The sequence below is a fragment of the Haliaeetus leucocephalus genome, unplaced genomic scaffold, assembly GCF_000737465.1.
Source record: "Haliaeetus leucocephalus isolate CR32 unplaced genomic scaffold, Haliaeetus_leucocephalus-4.0 Scaffold636, whole genome shotgun sequence".
Lineage (NCBI taxonomy): Eukaryota > Metazoa > Chordata > Aves > Accipitriformes > Accipitridae > Haliaeetus > Haliaeetus leucocephalus.
In genome coordinates this window covers 3,363,978-3,385,471 of record NW_010973072.1, presented here as the reverse complement: position 1 = coordinate 3,385,471, position 21,494 = coordinate 3,363,978, and the positions used below count along the sequence as shown (strand labels likewise).

The window sequence follows — 21,494 nt, the reverse complement described above, 5'->3', positions numbered from 1 at the left end:
GCTACCCTGCATGTTATTATTGTCCCACTACTCGGGAACAGGCATTTAATCAAGCTCAAGAACATTGACTATGATATATCCAGACATGGTGGTGAAATTCCTTTTCAACTGTGTACTGTTTCCATGAAGCTTGCTGATTTGCAGGTAAATATTTCCTGTTCTAGGGCCTTCAGTTTGCACAGTCATCCTTCTCAGTGCCTCAGCCTGAATTAGAGGTACATTCTTTATTGTGCATTACAACAGCAGATTTCTAGCTTCCCAGTTTTCGCCTTTCCATTTCCTGATCGAGGTCTGACATGGACCAGGAGCCACTCATGCTGAAATAGTCTTCATGGATGCCATGGATCTCTCCTAACAGTGGAATTCCATAGCCTACCAGGAAACTACCTGGTTGACCTCATGTCTGCTTCCCAGAATTCCTTTCTCCAACCACTCCCTTTCCCTGTTAGCAGAACTGAATCTGTTTTGCTGCAAAACCCTTGGTAATCACAGAAGCGACTACAGGAACGCAGCCTTCCCATACCTACGTGGAGGTTACGGAGAAGATGAAGGCAGGCTCTTCAATGGGAAGATGAGAAGCAATGGGCATAAATGAAAACACGGGAGGTGCTGATTTCGGTATAAGGAAAAGCTTTTTCACCAAGAGAACGGTGAAGCAGTGGAACACATCGCACAAAGAGGTTGTCAAGACCCCAGATAAAGCCCTGAGCAGCCGGTCTGATCTCACAGCCAACCCTCTCTGAGCAGGAGGTTGGGCAAGAGACCGCCTGCGGTCCCTTCCAACTTCAGTTGTCCCACTGGTCCTATGAAGTGGCCACATCAGGATTCACACCTTTGAGAAAGGTAATTTTGGTGTCAGTGAACAGCAGCTGGTGGGAAAACTGAGCCTGCTGCCCACACAGGTGTTTCTAAACAGCAGCTCTGGAAAAAGTCCCTCAGTCTCCCCAGTCCACTAATGGAGATGAATTTGTCATGTTTATGCCATTAATTTAAATTAAGTGTCATGGATTAAAATTGATTCATCATTGCTCTTAGACTTTGTAGGTAATCTTATTTGATTCACAATGTGCTACTTTTTATTTTAAATTAAATTTGCTCAGAAAAGGACAAGCTCAATAAATTTGCCAACTGCAAAGCAGCATTATTTGCCCCCTTTTTTTTTGTTTAATTGTTGTTTTTCTTGTTGTTGTAACAAGTCATCGTTAAAATTAAAGGCTAAGCTTCAATGACTTAAGTCTTTATGGGTCTCCAGAGGGGACAGACTGCCTTCCCCCAAACATTCGTATTTTTAGCGCAACTCAAGCTTGCACATTTATCAGCATCCTTCAATCTTTTTCCTCAATACAAGTACTCATTTATTCAGATGTGTGGACCACAGCAAGAGGTGTGAGTGGTCACAATGTACTGTAGGAACACTTCATCAGAATTCTTAGGGAAAACCAAATATCACATAAGATATAATGGAGTACGAGCTAGTACTTTGTAGCTTGTACAAGTGTGTTGCTTCCAAAGCAATGTTTGTTTCAACAGACTCAAGCTTAAAAAAAAAACTAAGAAAGGATGTTACTGACAGATTAACACAAAGTTTTTGTTTAGTATGTATGAGAAATCTTACTTGACTTTTTATCTCAGTTTAGAAGTAAATTTTCATACAAAGTTAGAGATATGAGACCATAAATTTGTTGTGAATTTGATTACATCACAATCAATGGACAACATTTGCCATTGAGCAGAAAAGTGTATTTTTCTTTTGTGGTTAATAAGATAGTCAGTACTGAGAAAAACAGAACATCGACATCAAGCTGCTATGGTCTCAAATGAACAGATGCATATTCTGTTCTTCATAGCTGGCTATAAAGAGGGTACATGGAGGATTACAAACAAACCAAACAAAAAATCCCTCCAAGAAAACACCAGTCCCATCGTTAACATTAGAAAAGGGCCCTACCTCAATGTGTATTACTGAAAAAAAGTACTTTCACAATAAAGCTGGCTCTTTATCTGCAGTCAGACCCCAGCACGCACTTCTGTCTGCAGTGAGGTTTGCACAAGTTCTGGGTCTTCGCAGCTCTCTGGCCTTGGCTCTGCAAAACTTCACTGCAAAACTGACATCCTGCCTACACCGTGCCCAGGCTAAAGCCTGCCAGAAATCCTAAGTGCGCAGTCAGGCGCAGACTAATAGGTTTAGTGCAGGTTTCAGAAATTGGAACAGGGTACCAATAACATCTCTGATGCTCATATGTGGGAGAGAGGGGTCCTGGTTGCACCATTCATTCTGGACTATGGAGACAGTTCCTTTTACTGCAGGCTTCTAGCTCGCAGCCTGTTAACTTCCCTTTTCCAGTGGACAAATTGGCAACTGCCACCAGGCAACAGGTTTTTTTGGTTTTGTTCTTTTGTTGGTTTGGGTTTTGGGGAGTTTTGTTTGTTTTTTAAATCTGACTTTGCCTACTGCTGCATTATTATTGTTATTCTCTCAGAAATAGGTTTTACAAGTTAACATAAGTATTTAGACATATTAGTGCTTCTGTAATACCCAGATCTGCCTTTGAGAACTCCTGCATTTCTAGCCCTGGTGTTTTTTTAAAAAACTTGAAGTATTTTAGTTCTGGGCAAGGCAGAATTTCCCATCCTGAAGAAATGAGAACTCCATAAAGCAAATCAGCTCAGGGAACTCAAATGTCTGCACTTCTCTGACATGCTGGCTCAGGATTTACAGTCTGCTGGAGTGAGCCAGCAGGTTCTTTTGGAAGGGAAATGCAGGTTTGAGAGGGAACTGGCCCACACTTGAGCTATGCCCTTGCAGGCAGCGTGGACACCTGTTACTGGTTTGCAGAAACAGTGGCTCAAGTCACTAAAGACAGTACAACCAACAAGGATCTATTGATGTGCAGTGAAAAAAACAGTGAGGTCAATTTATCTATGTACTATATGCATAAGCTATTGTGCCAAAAAAAGTTACAATTTTAAAATTTGCACAAAATCATTATGGAATCCAAAACTTCTGTCCGAGCAGTAAAAAAATAAAGCTTCAAATAGAATGCAACTTTCTTTCAGTGATTTCTGTAATTCAGGTTATTTCCAATCACTATCAGTATACTGCTAGGGAAAACAGGAAGATACTTTATTTAAGAATCAGTTACTCTGTTTTGAAATAATCCTGTCACTCTAGTCTAATGATTTTAATTTTTCAAGGACATGTCAGTGGTTTAGTCAACTTAGTACTTAGGAGATGGGAATCAGCCAGTACCCCTACACGTACCCCCCCCCCCCCCCCCCCCCCCAAAAAAAACCCAACCAAACCACCCAAGAAACCCAAAACATCCACAGAATTCCAGACTTAAGGTGCCATATTCAAAATACTATATTCTCTCGCAAGGACTTGTGCTTGCTTTCAGGCTCAAAAATCTTCACTCAACAACACTGCTCAAATAGTTAATTGGAAACACTGTGCTTGAACTATGATTTAAAACTGGCTGCAAACATATCAAGTGCTTGCATCACCCAAATGTTTACTTCTTATAAAGCTTCACAGAGGTTTTGGTGTCTTCTTAAACACTACCAAGCTCTTTTCATCTAGTGAGAAATAAAGAAAGCAGATCCTATCATACTTTAAATTGAGTCATTAAGCATTCATTATCAGTTTAAGAAAAACTAAAAAAGACCGCCACAAGGAGGGAGAAGACTCCTTCAAGTACTTAATGTTTTAATTCACTTACTAAGTTCTGTGGCTGCTGTAGAAGCTTTATCAGAGAGGGATGGCTGTAACCTAATTAAAAAGAACAAACAAAGAAAACAGTTATTTGTCTGGTTTCAATAAATTAATGTAAAGCATAACCTAGAGAACAGACTTAATGCTTGACTGTTTCTGTGTAAGTTGTATACGTTTTAACTACTAATAACAGAACTTCAAAAGAAGTAGGACAAACCTCTCTTCTTTTACAAAATATATTATCTGGAACTTTGGTACAAATTTTGTGTCAGGCAGTAGCAAAACATATTTTAGTACTGAAAGTTAAAAATTGAACACGAAAATAAATGAACATGACATGGATCTTTTGCCTGATGGGGCCTGATTGAAGCATCACAGTTTCTACCAAGTACTGTGGGAGCAACATTATTAAATGCTTGCTCACTCTCCTTTCTAGGTTTCCCACGTGTATTTGGTTTCTGTATAGTACAACGTGCAAAGCTCTCCTCTTCCTCAGTTAAGAGCAGACATCACTTTCTGCCAGTGCAGCCCACAAGCCGTTCTTTCTGTTAGTCACCATTTAGCTGTGGTATCAAAGCATCTCCGGTTTCTCCTGCCTGAAGCTGGCTGCTTACCGTTCTCGCTCACCGTAACCCTGACCAGCTGAGCTTACGTGGCTCCCACTGAGCACTGACCACCCAACACGCGTTTCAGGAACGGCTTCTGACACTCTGAACCACAGAGGGAAGCTCCCCATGCAGCTGTGTGCATTTATAGTAGCTGGTGCTACACTTCTGGCCTCGTAGCAATTTTTACCCTCTTTGAATATCATACTGATTATTTCTAGCACAATAACAGAGGGTTTTTTCACCCCACTGTGCTTTTTAACTGATTGGATTTTTCCTCATTGTAAAATCAACTTAGAAACATATATTGCCCCCTTAATGCTTTTCTTCCATGCAGTTCCACAGCCTTTGGCAGCTGACCGTAAGAAATAAACAAGCAAAAATTCACATATTTACCGATTTCCCAAAGAAAGCTCATTTAGCAATTGTAATTTCAGTGCATTATAATGTGCTAACAAAACATCAGCAAAGGCTTTTTGTCCCTCAGCAGATACAGCCGGATGCTGCAGGGTAACCTCAGTAGCACAGCAGTGCTGTTCTCAGAGATGTTTTTTCATTGCTGATGCATGCAACGAGCACACGTTATGGCAGACCCAGCAGGGGTAAGCCCTGGGACACCAGCAGAATTTTGCCAATGGCTTGACGGCACTCCTTGACATCTCTCACAGTTGGATGGCATTCATCACCGCTATTGTCTACAGTGCTATCTAAACACTCTGTAAGCAAGATGCTGCCAAACTTGGTTTTGAGACATGCACACGCTGGCCTCCACGTTATCTAGGCTTTCACGTATATATACACTCATTTATTTTCATGCATGAAGATGCATATTCCAACCCAGATAACATATAACATAAACCCATACTGCAGATGTTCATGTGTGATCATTAACAATTCTACCAGAAGGAAGAGACTGTCGACATAGATAGCCATATACTTAAAACTCACGGACTGATAAGCACCCAAATCTCTAACCCACCACAACCCATTAGTTATTCCAAGACACCTCTCTGGAAATCTTTCCTTCTCAGTCATAGATTTACATACCTCAGCTGTGCATCACCATAAAAAAACCTGTTTGATAAATTGCTGCTTTGTATTAGAGAAGGAGATTCTGCACTTTTCACTTTCTCTCATGACCAGCTTTTTTTTCCCTTCCCATTTTCCTTACTTTGACAAACTTTTATTTGGAAAAAGAGGCAACAATTTGTCCTTTTTACCCAGAAACATCAAGATACTAAGGATGCTTCGGGTTTAACACAACAAAGGTGCTTAATTTATACCCATTGATGTTCTATGTGATAACTTGCTTGCTTTACAGGTAAACCAATGTATCTGATGTAAAAAAAAAAAAAGAGCTCAAAGGAGCCCAGAAAATTTCATTTTAAGCCTCATTTCTAATGTATGAAATGCCAAAGCCAGAGATTAATATCATCTTTTATACTCCTGTGTAGAAACAGTTGGAAACCTCATTTTCCCTACTGCTGAAGAAGTCAGACCACTCTAATTTTATTACAAAAACTTATCATGCCTCTGAACTCCTCATTCTAGTTGAATGACAATAGCCCTGATTATCCTGTCTGAGCAATGGAGCATTAGGCTACTGCATTAACAAATCAATTATAAATTCCATTTTTAATATTTTAGTTCAAAACAAGGAAATATCCAGATTGTTTTAACCACATGTCATGCCACAAAGAATCTGTTAAAATTATTATGAAGATAATGCAAGCAGTTATTTGGGACACAGACAACTATATCTGCATTGCATTTGCTGTCATGGGAAGAATTGTTGTTAGGCTAGAGGGAATGACACAGTTGAAAGCTATGTTGCTGAGAGCTGCAGCTGTGGCTACCACTGAGAGCACCTCTGAGAGTATATCCAGTGTTTTGGAAATCTCCAAACTAAACCTTACAGAAGTTTGTTATAAATAGCTTCCATTGCTTAGGAAGCTTAACCATTAACTCCGGTATTGCTTGTAAAAACATGTAATTCTGATGCTGCTGTTAAGATGCATGACAATGCAGAGATCTTTGCATCTTCTCCTATGTAACACAAATTCAAGGCTTCTGTTACCCATAACTTACCCTTTTCCACCCACACAAGATGTCTCTCCTATTCTTTTCACTTCAGGCTGAGTGGCCTGGTCTCCCCTCCTAACACTCCCTATTCCACTGGTGCATCCTCAAACAGGGCCCAGTAAAAGAAGAGAGAATCCTTAAAGCCTGACTGTTTCTGAAAGAGTAGGTCTGTGTGTAGAAAGATGCTGAACTGGTACATGGGTTCATAGTCATGAAATAACACCAGTAAGAACTAAATGGTTAAATAACTATTATATAACCATGGTAGACAAAGTCAAAAAGCTCTAGGCTGAGACAGCAAAGACAGTAACTTGTTTCATTGCCTTGACCAACACAAGGGTTTCTAGATTTAAAAATACATTCCTATAAGAAGTGACAGAGCTGGCTCTTAAGACAAGGGCACCTGCTTCATCACTCTTGCTGTGCGTCTAGATCAATGCGACAGGAAAGCACATGTCCTCCAGGCTCATGAATGTGCCTGTCTGCAAAAGGAAAAAAACTGGAGGCTGCTAAAATAATGAGATGGAGAAAGCCCAATGAATCCATATGAACTGAGCAGCAGGCTGCTGTCAATATCAAACTACACCTCTCCACATCTCTCCAAACAAAAACAGACCTTCCCAGCACTGGAAAACAGATTGTTTCATTTGCTGTTCCAGGATGTTTGCTAGTAAACACATCGATAGAATCTCCTCTTGCATTTGGCTCCATGGGGTTTCTAACTCTATTAGATTAGATACAGGTTTAAAGGAGCATTTTGTGCTACAACTTCCCAAAAACCATCTAAAAAACTGTTTTAATTTTTGTTTTTCAGCAAGAAACAGCCCAGAACATCTTTTCCAAGAGGTTTTTTTACACTTTAATTCTTATCTCTCTGCACAGGCACTTATTCCCTCTCAACCTCTGCTGATAAATATATTCTAGGGTAGCAGATCATTATTAAATCTTGGGGAGTCCTGACAGATTCATAAAAGGTTTTATAGGATTTACTTGCAGAGAGATAAGCACAGATGACTAGCGAGCACTTTGTGATCTTGTTTTGGTGTCCCAGTCTAGAACCTAATGCTGTCACCAAGCGGGACTTTATTAGCAACCTCTGCAGCTTCAGATAGTCAGTCTAGTCATTCAGTACACCTTAAAAAAAATAAATTAATGCTGTGTGTTCAGTTAGATTTAGGTCAGCCTGTAAGTATTAAATTTCCATTTACTTCTTGTTGCTACATATCATAGAGCCATTATCTGAGAAGGTGTATGAAGCACTGTACTGTAGTTCCTTCACGACTGAGCAACATGTCATTTAGGACAAAAACCCCCAGCTGATCCTCAAGAAGGCATTGCCACACATGAAGGAGGAACTAGATGGCTTAGCTGAGGATCAGTTATAGGTACTGGAGTCTTCTATCTATGTCACCAGTTTCAATCAACCAGAGAAAGTAAACTGTAGAAGCCCCTGCCCCTTTCCGCCCATTAAGAAAATATTTCCCCCCTAATACTTCAGTATTTTATACACAAAGACTGTATTAAGAGGTATGGTTGCACCATCAAGCGCTACAAGGTCAGAAAGCCTCAGTGCACTGTCTGCACAATCTTAATTTCATTCTTTTGAAGCATGCACTTACTTTCCTTTGACTACATGACCATGCACTAGTTTCTCCAAATTAGCATTTCTTCTGTGAAGAATGGAAGGTCTTGAACACTAAATGCAATTCCTTTCCTAGAAACCTAAAATCCAATCCCATTTCAGTTAGATGAGCACTGGCATACAAGCATTGTGCTCCTTTGTCTCACCCCTATTTCTACATTATCGGTGACAAAGTTATTGCCGTGCAGACTCTAAAAGATAAAAAGTATCGAGAACTTGTGTTGATGAAAATAAGCTAGAAACATTGAAGAGTTCTGGAATGACTACGCATTTATTGAGGAGCTACATGAGAGCAAAAATACTAACTGTCTGCAAAGAAGATTGGAGTAAATGAAAACACATTGCAGTCACACAAGGTCTTAGATGCCAAAAATTTGGTAATGACCTGAACATCACTAAATTCTGTTTCCCGATAAAGGAGGCCTCTAGGGATGATTTTGAGTCATCATGGTTTCTATAGATAGCACAACATCTACCTTTTAAACTACCCCAGCACTTCCGCTCATTTTGCTTCTGCAGAAATATATTTTTAAGCAACTGAGAGGAGCCATGGACGAGGAACAAACTGAACACCTACTGAACCTATATTCCCTGCAGTTGGGGTCTGCATCTCTGCCTTGCTTCTTTTCCTTCTTGAAATGCTTCACAAAAAAATCCACCAACTTTCCCATGCACTTGACAAGTCCATTGTTTGGTCCCTCAGCTCAACTAACCTGCCACCTTTGCTTTCACTCAGCACCACAGTTCAGTGTTTGGTCTTGCTTCATCCTACGGGAGTCCACATGGCCAACTCCTTTTTTCAGTTCTTTTGAGACAGAAATGCTAACTAAAGCATATAATTTAATGTTAAAATGTTTAACCTATGTATGTTAATGTTTAAAACAGTAACATACTGTTCCAGAATCACAAAGTACACAAATCCAAGCTCAACTGCGGAACTTGCATATTCAAATTAAGATTAATACTAGATCTTCTTCCAGGTACCACTATGTACTTCAAGTGAGCTGTAGCTATTGAATTTGTAGTTTCTTCAGCTATTCAAAACCACCACTACATAATACACAGCAGTGAGGTATACCCTGACTGCAACAAGGCATACATTATGTCAGCTTTGGTTTTTTTAATCAACCAACTTCTCTGGTAGTGGCTGAGATGAGAAAGCAACAGCTTGAGGACAAAGCAAAAAGTTTTGGTACCACTGTCTCCTACCTATTGGGATGGATGAAATCTGAGAGTAGAGATCCAGCATGCGATTGCCATCTACATCTACTAAGTAGTTCCCTCGGCTCTCTTCATAATTGCAAAAAAAGTGTACAGCTTCTGCATTCTTAAAAGAAAAAACAAACAATTAATGCTTTACAAAGTAGCAGTGTGTAAGAAGGTGCAACTAATGGTTATACAACAAAATCTGATAAAAATATCTCATTATAAGATACAAAGACGTATTCATTGCATAGGAATTAACTGTAGAGCTATTTTTATAAAGAGGGACTGTGAAAAGGGCAAATATGCACTTTTTCTACAGAACTGAAGCACAGACTTCGAGGAATTGCTCATCTTGGGAAGGCAACATACACTTAGGTTGACATATTTTTAAGCTCAAGCTCAAATATACCTATGTTTTCACTGGCCACTTCATAACAACTCAAAAGGCACATAGGGTGTTTAAAGAAAAACCACTGATCCTACCAAATAATTCTGCAGTATTCAAAATATACTAAAAAAGATTCATTCAAATGCACGTATATACTATACATTATATACTCAGCGTGAAAACCCAGAGTCAGTGTTTCACTTTTTTTTTTTGTATGGAAGTAAACATACAAAACAGGATTTTAAAACAAGTTCTGAAATCACAGTATTAACAACCCCCAAATTCAGAAAACTTGACAAATTACCTGAATGCCATTCAGCTGTTTCATTAATTCCTGGAGAAAAAGGAACATCAAAGAGTCTCAGGTATGTAATTACCAAATACTGAAGAAGAACATATGTTTCTTTTTTATGATCACATAAATCATATGCAAAACTTGCACTCCTATGTGCTTACCAGGCAACTCTACTTGCCACATTAACTTTCATAATGCATCTTGCAAATATTACAGTCAAAACTATTAACTCTGGCATGCAGAGCTACATGGGCTGCAAACACAGTTTAATTGTAAATCTCCAAAACGAGAAAGCTGCCTCTTCTGTATTGATCCACTGAACTGAGAAAACAAGTGAGAAATCAGAAAATAAGAGAAGCCAGAGACGTGCAGAAGGGATACTGGCACACTGGTTCTAGAAAGACAGCTTCCTTTTTAAAAAAAAAAAAAAAAAAGAAAAGAAAACCCCACCACCACCACCACTACCCCTCCGCCCCCCCAAAACATACCACACACATAAATACTGACTCTGCCAGAGTAAAACATGTCCAGCAAAGTGAAACTCTTGCTTCATTTCAAAACCAAAGCATTATTTCACATCATAAAAAGCCAACTAAGTTTCTGTTTCACCAGCAGCACAAGTAACCAAGTCTGGTGAGATGTTTCATCAAACTGATGCTCTTTTGCTTTCAGTTACTTCACACAGAAGTTGGCAGTTGAGATTCAGATCTCTCTCTCAGAGAGGGGCATTTCATTCATGAGCTTTTCATTCTCAGCATCTTGATAAAAGTGGGCATGGACTGTTATGAAATGATGTTTATTCATATCAGATTTAAGCTTTGGAATGAAATTTGGTTTTTAGCAAGTTAAACACAGCTAAAGAAAAACAAATACAAGCTACTATGCTTTGGGAACTTACTCTAGATCGTGGTCCAGGAACTTCTGTCTTCATTAGAGGTCCATCATAATCAAAATCCACATCAATTTTAGCTGCAGCTTGACTGATATATCTATGTCCTGTAAGAAATCATGAAAACCTGAGTACAGACCATATTTTCTGTGCTCTCCTCTCAGAATAAATATGCATATCTTACCTGACTGAGAACACTTGACAGATGAGACCAATTACATTGCACTGTCTGAAGCGAACTAAGTATCTCATCTCTGACAAGTGTTAAATAAAACTAATACCAATGAGGTGGCTTTAAAAAAAAAAAAAAAAATCAAGTGAAATGACAAGGCAACCCTAAAGAAACAGAGGCAAATCTTACTATAAAGGACAGGAGGACTAAGAGCACATCTTTCCATCTCTGTTGCTGAGTCTGTCCATTATGCCTTGAGCAAGCCTTTGCCATAAATTCCCCACTCCTGTGCAGAGATGGTTTTGTTCACTATCAGTAATAACTGAAAAGCCTGATAGAGTCCACAGGTAAAAACCATTGTGATGTTCTGCAACAGCTCAAAGAACACCATTTGGGAAAGATTTGTCTCAGAAAGGTAAATGGCTGTGTTTAAAATAAATTCAAAATCTCACATGAATCCAGCATCTTGCAGTGCATCTCTGAAATCTGGGTCAAAAATAGTGACAGGTTTTCCTCTGATCCTGCCTCTGACCTTGCTGTTCTTTATCCACATGTGTAATTGGGGAATCATAATAAACTTGACATCTTAAGGAAACCAAAAGGCAAAAATCTCCTATGCTTCATCAGTAACAGGCTCTGCTTCCATTTCTGAAGTAACTGTTTCAAAATACAGGGTTTAGGCATACAGATGCTAAAATGATACAACACACCCCAATCCAGCAAAGTTCCAGAAAGGGAGACGCATGGGGAGGCCAGCAGCCACGCACACAGAAAGCATCAGGGTGCAGCACTGCCGCTGGGAAGCCCCTCTTGCGCTTCCATCCATAACCACCTCTCTCTGCCAGAGTTTTGTTTCAGAAAGGCAATAAAAATGTTTTTTGTTTGGAAACAACAGTTGTCAAATAAAACAAATATTTATCAAGGAGGTATACTATGGTATAATATGATACTGCTTGGCAGTGTTTTGAATACTGCCATTTGGCCAACAGTGATTCGAGAGTTTGCCTCAGTTTGTGTCAGCCCAAGTTGAGATGTCTCAAGCAAGCCTGATTTTGAGAAACTTTATCTGAAAAATTGCAGCCCTCTCTAACTGAACACTTAAATTCACTGCTCATTTTGCGAAAACTTAGTCTGCAAAGATGATTATTCTCCTCAGCTTTCATTCCAAGTCCTTATATCTGAGATGCGTCAGTGCCTCTCTGCAAAGCTATTAATAGGTTTCATTTCAGCAACACCACTTCATTTTTGTGTCATTTTGTTTAGCATTCATGTAAATTGGAGACAGCATGACAACTGCTCCACTGGAAAAAAAAAGCGCTACTGCGTATAAAAGATCAAAAGCTACACAATTCATGGCCAATAAAGCTGCAGATTTAGTAGACATACTATTAAGTCTAAAAGGGAAAGAGAGACCAAACTAACCCTTTTGTGCACCCTGCTCCTTCCCCGATGGAGATCACAGCAAACCAGTGGCAAACATTTCTCCTTCTCCTGTGTCCTCTTCTCTCCCTCCTCCCAGGCTCTAGGTGCTACTTGATATGATAATGAGGAAAGCACCGAGAGAGGCACAGAATATATAGGACATTTTGGTAGTCAGCAGTAACAGGAAAGATATGGCCCAGCAGCATACTGGGAATTGTTTGACACAGCTGCGAATTTAAGACAGGTGAACTGTAACCTGCATGTCTCCTCCTCCTCCTCCTCCTCCTCCTCCCCCCAGCCCTGCCTGGTGCTCTGCTGCCAGAGACCCTGTGCCGCCACGTCCCCTCCGTCCATCTCCCAGGGTCCTCCCATCCGGAGCAGCAGCTTACACAGGCACACTGCCTGCCTTAGTCTTTTTAATCGAGTTCTCATAAAAATGCACTTGTTCGGACAGTGACTAAAGATTTCCTCATCTGTTAACAACCAAGCCGCTCCTGCAAGCATGCAAGATGCCTGACTGCCAGGCTCTACAACAGAGACCAATAGTCAAAGATTTCCCAGCCATCACCTGCAAGGTGTGGATAACATTTTATCTCTTTCACTTCCCTAAAGGACAATCTGTTAAGTATTTCAATGGATGAGGATTCTAAACTAAACACAAATTTTATTATTTCTCTAAGAAAGTTCTGTTGTGGATATTGCAAAGGGCACAGCCTCCCCTATGAAAACACACATATTTACAGAGCCGTACAACAGGGAATTCATTTAGAGAATATTTTACCGTTGTCCTAACTTGTTTAACATCACAAGACAAGAGGAGGTTGCTTCCATCAGCCAGGCTGTGTAACATGCAAAGACCAAAATTGGTCAGCCTGCTTCATAGATCATCATCTTTTTGCAACTGTTTATGCCACAGCCTCTTTTGCATAGGTATGTTGAACTAGATATTTGCTAAGGGCACAGTTGAGCAATTAAAAGCAAACAGTACTTTGCTGTGCAGTGCTGCACTAATTCACACTGGCATAGCTTGTGTCCATCAACAGACAGGTTTTCATACACAGCAAAGATTGGTCAAGGGAAACTAAAACATACAGGTCTTCCCAGAAGAAGAGTTGATTTAAAGATCATTTTTATCAAATTAGTAATGTTGGTCAATTTGTGAGACATTACATTTTTTAAACAACAGCTTCAGGAGCAGCTTATCCAAACCACTACCATTTTCAATAAGTCTCCAAACCAAAACCATCTAAAAAATGAGCAACACAAGTGACAGGTTTCCCTTCATTTGCTTGTTACCTCCTAAAGCATGCTACACGTCATCACGCTCTACAAGCAAGTGATTTCTAGGCTGATTCACTAATACAAATTTAATTTTACATACTTGTTTTCAGGAGCCCACAGAGTATCTCATTTTACTAACACCAGTATAATGGCAGCTATACCGATTTATTATTGATCCTTACACTTGTCAAAGAATTGTTCCACCACCTAGCTCAGGCAAACACTATGGTTCGAATTTGAAGGAACAGCTTGCCATAAATAAAGTGAAAATGCCCTGTGTTACCAGATCGTAGGATTTTGAAAAGTGTGTGTGGGGTTTCTTCCCCTTAGGTAGAGGATGAAGCATACAGGCTAGAACAAAACCCTCAAAAACCCAAACCCTCAAAATACTAAAAAAGCCTTTGATAGCAAAAGCTAAAACCAAAGTGGAGTTAATCTTCAAACTTTTTATTTTTTAATGAAGCTCTTCTCCCTTTGAGAGTATAACATAAATGATTGGCACAAACTCACAGAATTTCTAGCAAGGTCAACAGATTTATTCCAAATAGCCCACGTCACTACTCATCAGATATGCATACTTGTTCACAGGGTTGGTTAAAAATAAATGAAACAACCCAAATTTTAAGAACACAAAAACATGGTTACCCTGCTTCCCCTCTTTTAGCTCTTTTTTTTCTTCCCCTACTCTTATTCAAGTAAATTGGGACTCTGATCAGAAATTTCAATGACAGTCTAAATGGCCGGCTCCTGCGAAAAGCTCAGTCTCTGTGTGACTTGTATTGGCACACACAGGTTGTGCAAGTCACTGGCACTCAGATGAGGAGAGGTCTTTACATGTAAGAGCATCTTAACAGCAAGAAAACAAACTGTCTTACTGCCACATGGCTGAAGACTTTTGAAGCCTAATGCTACCTCAGTGCCCAGGGACCTGTCCAAACACTCATAAAATGAAACGAAAGGGAGCACAGCAGTTTTCACTCGCTACGGACTCGCGCTCTGCTTAACGCTGCAGAATTTAAGAGAGAGGTTTGCCACAGCACTGCTCACCGTCAGCCGGCCCGTTTCGTTACAGTCTCACAGGCTGCCTTTATCGAACGGGCAAAACTTGGAGCTCAGACGGCTCTCAAAAGGCACCGACGTCAGAGCCCTGGTGAAAGACGGTCTGGCCACCCCCTGCACGAAGACTCACCAGCCTTCTGGCATCCCTCGTGCTGGACGCTCTGCCATGCTTTGTCCTCCAGGCCCCCAGCACCCGCAGGGCACGGTGCTGCCTCCTGCTTCCAGGCGCACAGAGCGCAGCGCCGGGAGGCGGCTCTCTCTCCTGCAAAGGCTTTTCCAAGCACTTGGACACTGTGTGACAGACGGCCGCATCAATGCTTGCTTTGTTTTGCCTGGAAGAGGATTTCAGCCCAGAGACCGTGCTCTGTCTCTCTTGCTTCCCCCTACCCCAAGTATCAGCATCGCATTCTCCTCACGATGCAAGTAAATGCAAGTAAATCAGATCGCTCGCTGTAGTTTCATCCCCTACTAAACTACAGCGTGCTCTGCTCAGCTGGCATTTCTGGCTTGAAGGTACTCAATGTACTTTACAACTTAGCCCAAATTATTCCTGTTTGACTTTTTAATATCAGCTTACCCTGCAACAGAAACCCTGAAGTCACCCTGTAACTCAGGCTGCTCCACTTTGATACTTACGAGTTTAGACATTTGCACGTCAGGTCTTGGTTTTGAACACTGACTGTACTTTGCCTCTCCAAAGGGCAGTAGAGATGGGACAGATAAAAACTGAGATTCTCATTATGTCTGAGCAAGGTAGTTTCAAGAATTAAGAATCCCTGGTGGCTGGTCCTTCAGTGAACTAACAGCATTACCTTTGTAATAAAAGATCTAGAATACAGAAAATGCCACAAAGGTCAAGTGAGAACAGTATTTCCCCAAATGGGGGAGCTGAAACCCTCCAACAAATCTCCACAGTGTGTATGTTTATTACGACTGCGTCACTGACGGACTGACAGCATATGCACATGATAACCTGTCACTGTTGATACTGATGTACCTGTACTGCTCTAACTCCTCCATGGAGGCAGCCTGATGCCTGTGTGGCTTTTTTATTTTAAAATTTCTTCAAAAGAAAAGATGGAAGCTCAACAAAAAAAATAATATTGGCCTAAACATCCTCACAGATTTATTTTTTTAAACAATATAATTTTATGTTAATATTCTTAAATTCGTACTGCACTATAACTTGTATGTACCTAGATGTTTCATTAAAGTTATGCTCTTGAGCCAATGGACCAAGTCAGTCCACTGACTTTCTGTTGAGGTCTATGATCAAACTGCAATAGAAAAAGGGTTTCTTGTGTTACGTTAGCTTAACTTAAGAACAGGACCAAATGACATGACCTCAGTTCTCATCTTAAAAGTGTATAGAGGTAATGGGCTACAGCAGAGTGTCTGTCTCTGAAGCAGCATTAGGAAAGCTCTTAAATTACATTTAGCTAATATGACCGAGAACAGCACCCTTTTTTCCTTGGTAAACAAAGCTGTCCCTTCACATCATGGCAAAAGTCAAAAAACATATGTACTATTAATGAACCTCAGCACATCAGCTGAACGATTTGCAGAGAATTTTCTACCCATGCCATTTAAAGAGCTTGGGTACGATAAGTTAAATTCTACTTTTGTTGCTTCTTGCAAAGAAGCTTCTTCTCAAAGCTCTATGCAACACACCTCGTCTTTCTAAACACTTGAGTAACATCAGCAAATTATCACATCCTTCCTTTTCATCTAACAGGATGTCAAAATTTGCTAGCAGACAGAAAAGCTCATTTTCCAACTTCTCTTTTCCATGCTACCCTCATCACTCACCAGGTGTCTCACTCAGCAATTTTTAACAAAGTACCACATTGCTATAGCAACATAATTAATATAAGTACACCCTTCTAACGTTTTGTGATGTTGGTATTCACAAACAGCACTACTGTTAGCAGGTCTCTGTGCTAAGGAGTGATCTCTGCTAGCAAGAGCTAGGCTCAACACAGGGCTAGAAAGAAAGTGCTTAAACCTCTGATATGTTTGACCACAAATAACACTCACATAAACACAGTTCCTGAGTGTACAACAACTGGATATTACCTGGGAGAAACTCCAGTGGAGGCACTGAAATTACATCAGTGTAATTAAGAGAAGGAGCTACTCCAAGGAAAAAAAAGAAAAGAAGATAAGTGAAAATAAATGCTGGCATACCAGATCTCTCAAATGCAAGCGTTTTGCTGTGAAAGAGTATAAAGTGAATGCTCTCCAGTCCCCAAGGAGGCACATTACATGTGCCATAGCACCGCAAGTGCAGAAACTCAATCTCCCTTGCATGCCTTTAACTTCCACTCCATCGTGTCTATCAAATCACCTTCCAGACAGAATTTTTAGAGCACGGAGGCCCTGACAGCCAAAAGTAGGAGGACTGCGATTTCCCCCAAGTCCTCTTTTAGGTGCTGGAAGTAGAATCTGTTACTAACAGATCTTGAAACGAAATGGCAAAAGGCCAGCCTAGCTAGAGATGTTTGGAAAACGAACATCGCTATTGCATAATATTGTGAAAACTGAGCTTGCTATTTACAGAGTGCTTACGCTCTAAGATCAGAAGCTCTTCCACATGAGATTGTCTGTGTTTCAGTACTCCCACATACACACTGGAGATTTTATTGGAACAGGATTCTCCAAAGACGAAGAAAAAATCCGATACCAAACAGGCCGTACAGAAGTGGAAGCTCCTGTAAGAAAGATAAGTACAGTTCCCCCTCCTGATCACAGCATAATCCCAAATCAACTCTTCAGCAGAGTTACAGGAGCGTCCAACTGCTGGTTTTCTTGTGATCTGAATCAGTCATAACACCCTTCCTCACTTGCAGCACAACCGACCAGAGTTAACAGCTATGGGAGCTCATCAGGACACCTCTAGAGATGAAGAGCCACAAGGAAGGCCCAGGTGGGAAAACACAGCCAGCATTGCCACAGCCACCCTTTGTGGCACAGAAAGAACAAGAAAATTAGGTAGGAACATCAAAGGCCTTACATTCATTCAAGCAACGGAGAACCGAAGTCCAAGCTTAGCCTTGTAGCAGAGCCTCCTTCCAACAACAGGTTTTAATACAAAGATTTTTATATATCTCAGCTTTTTGTGGGAACGTTTGGTCAGACTGAAAAGTAAAGGTTCCTCAGTCCAGCGGGAGATGTTGCACTCGAGAGCCACCAATGGCCAGTTCCCAGGGCATCAGCTGAAGGTGACCTCAAGTCCATGTTCTCTACAATGCAGGGAAGGGAATTGATCCTTGCTTCTCACACACATCCCTCACACATATCCAGGTTGTTCTCTCTGATTTCCTAGGGAAGCTCCTAATGTACAAACTGAACTAAAAAAAGTAGAAAGTCTTAGCAAGGATTAATACTGGAGACAAAAGTAGGACTGAGAGTAAATCTTTCTCATGGCTTTCCAGCCTCTTTCTGGTAACTGTGATGGGGACAAGTCAATAATTAATATGAACATCTCTCAAACTTTACTGCAGCACACCTGTGAGATAAAACATTATTGTCCTCTGTAGAGAGATAGAAAACAGACTGAGATAGGTGAGGTACAGCCTCAATTGTAGTTAGTCCACTTAGGGCACTGCAATAAAACTGCAGAGAATCTGGAGGAAAAAAACTGGACCTACAAGGAGAGACTGAAACAGTATTTAGACCAGTTGAGAAAAAATTATGAGGTCTTGGGGGATGTAATAGGTTTCAAATACATAAAAGGCTGCTGCAAAGAAATAATAAACATTCCAGCTTCCAGGTCCTTTGAGGGCAGGGCAAATAGTAAGGATCTGATATTTTTTCCTGTTTTGAAACTTAGGTTAAATATTAGAAAAAAGTTTTAAAGGTACGGTCAGTTCAGCAATACAACAGATTGCCTAGGGAAGCTGCAGAAGCTGCACTGCTAGGGGCCTTTAAGAACAGGTCAGCATCCTAGAAGGGGATGGGCATGGACTAAAAGAAATTGATGCTACCTTAAGGCAGAAGATTGACCTTTCGACATGCTGTGCAGTTCAAGATTCAAAGACAAATTCAACCCCTTAGGGTTATCAGTAGGAAACTGAACCTAGATCTCTGGAGTCCCAGCCTGTCCTCATAATTATGGTACTACCCTACCAGCTAACAACCAACTGCACCTTCATCTGCCTCCGAAGCATGGAAATGGAACAGCTTTCCTACTACATTGGCACAGCTGATAAAACCAGAGCTCGCAGAAGCAGAATAAGTATTTACGTTCAGACTATCAGTTGTGATCACCTTGCAGCACACCGGGCTGACAGTAGCAACAGAACTCAATTCAGGTAAGACACAACACCGAGGTACGTCGTCATTTCTCCAACATGAGTCGCCTCTCCCGGATTTGCCTGGCTATTACCATCCTGACAGCACTATGCATGAGTCTTTGTAAGAAGAGATTAGGCTACCTACTCAGTCTATTGTCATTCTTCTGCCACCCTTCAAATTGTAGTGAACTTTATCTTCAAGGCCAAACTATCAAGTAGATCAAATACATAGGGAAAATAAAACCATACCTGATTAATGCTTATCTTTAAGGAAGGTGTAAGGACTCCAAATACTTTCAGGGTTCACATTTTTTGGGAAGATGTAAGTTGCATATTACTTTCATATGTTTTGCTTAACTTTTGCATTTTGATGAACTTATATTATTTTCATTTTCCCTTTCTAGTTAGCTTGCCACAGACTAGCACTGTTAGTAATGAGAACACTACAAGCAGTGGTTAAGTAAAAAAAATTCTCCAACCAGATGCTTATCTCTTGTCCCAAGTTCCTTAAAAGATTGAGGGCCTAAAATCCATCTTAATTAGAATTAAACACTAGCCCCCACGTACAACTAGAGAAAAGGTTCCTAGAAATATTTTGATTCATATAAAGCTTAGTTACCTTTGTTCCCATGTATTTTACAACAGTGAATGTGCATGTAATTCTTTGCTGCAGCAAATGCAAACTTGCCAACATCCTTCCTTTCCACGTGCCCCTTTTTTGTCAGTAACCAGCTTATTTCATGCTCAGGGCCAGCACAATGCTAACTCCCACATTTGCTTTAAAAATCAGAAATAATCAAGGATGAAAAAAAATCTCTTTCTGTAAACAAATTTATCATAGATTCAAGCTGAACAGGATTATTGTGCTTAATGCACACACACAACTGAAACATGACAGCCCACAGACGTAGAGACTTCTACCAAGAGGCAATCTATTCTCTCTTCCTCTCCACCTCCATCCCCTCTTTGCAAACCCTGTCATTTCAGTACCCACAGAAAGAAATTAACAGACCAAATGGCACCACAGGATTTTTGTGGGAGTAATGTACAAGTCTCTTTTTTAGTCTGTAAAGCTCTGAACTTGAGTGCTCAAAAATACCTTGGAGGAAAGCACTCTGGAGCAGAGAGCTCCTGGATGTTGCCCTCAGCATTTCCCTAAAAGCCAGCAGAGACCGGCAGCACTGCAACCTTAGCTGGGACTCACCAGGAAAATGGCCTGAAGCTCTGATTTTTGCTACAAGTGTCAGTCTTCTGTCTATTCTGTCAGCCAGGAATGTTGCAGGCTAAAATACTGCCAGGATACTGCCAGTTTCTTCTAGTGAGGGGTTCTCCTCTTGCTCCATCTTTTCTAATCTCTGGACAGACACACGAAGCATTCAGTCCCAAAGGCCACAGGTCTGTTACACAACCTGCAGCCAGGACCCTCTATTCTTTGCTTCAATAGTTTAGCAGGTTTTCCCACTTACAAGTTTCCTGAAAGCAAGGATGGATTAACAGACCCTGGAGTTGCTTTCCTTTCTTGTTGAAGATCTACACCCCCTCACTGCAACGGTGAGAAAGGAAGAATGAGTTAGTGCATCTGCTCTCCAGTGACCTCAAGTATCTTGCACAACTGCAATATATTTGTCTTTGTGGTTGGGAAGCAGCATAGGAGCGGGCAAGACACTGGGAGGGACAGGGAGCATTAAGTGATACTGAGATGACAGATTAGCTCAAAGGACTGACAACTAACGAAGGCCTGGTTGCTGCAAGCACTTTCCATTGTCCACTATCGACCAAACGATCACTGCTCTTGCACAGTGCAGATAATCAGTGCGTCACTCCCATAAATAGAAGTGCATCCTGTACTGAAACACTGACCTAATACTTTTCCAATAGTTACAAGACCTGACTTTGTGTTCTTTAGCCAAAGGTCAGCTGCTCCCCAAAGTGTATTATTTAAAAGAAAATCAATCATGCTTAAGTTTCTGAGCAAATGGAAGCGTTCTGTGTTTGCCTGGCAGTGGCAGAAGGAGCACAATGGCACTGCAGAAGAAGGGCTGGAGGAGAAAAGAAACATTAATATTTACTCGGTCACAGAAGCCGTTCAGCCATACTGTATTCAGTATAACAGCACACAAAATGGATGGCAGATCTTAGATTCTACACTGCTTTGTCCAACAAAGCCAACAGAAATTTATTTTTTATATATATTTCACAGAGATTGCAGGTTTAATATAGACATACACAATGCCAAATTACAAGCTGGGGCCAAGCAAGAACTTGCCATTATACACTTAGGAGAAAGTAGTTTGATGCTGTTTGGTAGGTTTTTATTTCATACTAGAGCTAACTCCAAGCAGAAACACACATCCCCAGTGAGGGCCATCTCTTCATGTCACTCACACAAAACCTCTCCAAAGGGAAGACTGGCAGAGTCATGCTACATAGCACAAAGACAAAAAAC

General features: G+C 40.7%; 1 protein-coding gene across 1 annotated transcript in view; it reads right to left on the bottom strand.

The window, feature by feature from the left end:
* The window catches only part of ABAT (4-aminobutyrate aminotransferase), a 61,343-nt gene that overhangs the window by 11,728 nt on the left and 28,121 nt on the right, over window positions 1–21,494 (bottom strand). The window contains exons 3-6 of the mRNA XM_010578437.1: window positions 10,829–10,926; window positions 9,940–9,969; window positions 9,251–9,368; window positions 3,720–3,769 (exon numbers count right to left, since the gene is read on the bottom strand). Of these exons, the coding sequence (XP_010576739.1) occupies window positions 3,720–3,769; window positions 9,251–9,368; window positions 9,940–9,969; window positions 10,829–10,926 (296 nt within the window). The remainder of the gene's footprint in view (window positions 1–3,719; window positions 3,770–9,250; window positions 9,369–9,939; window positions 9,970–10,828; window positions 10,927–21,494) is intronic.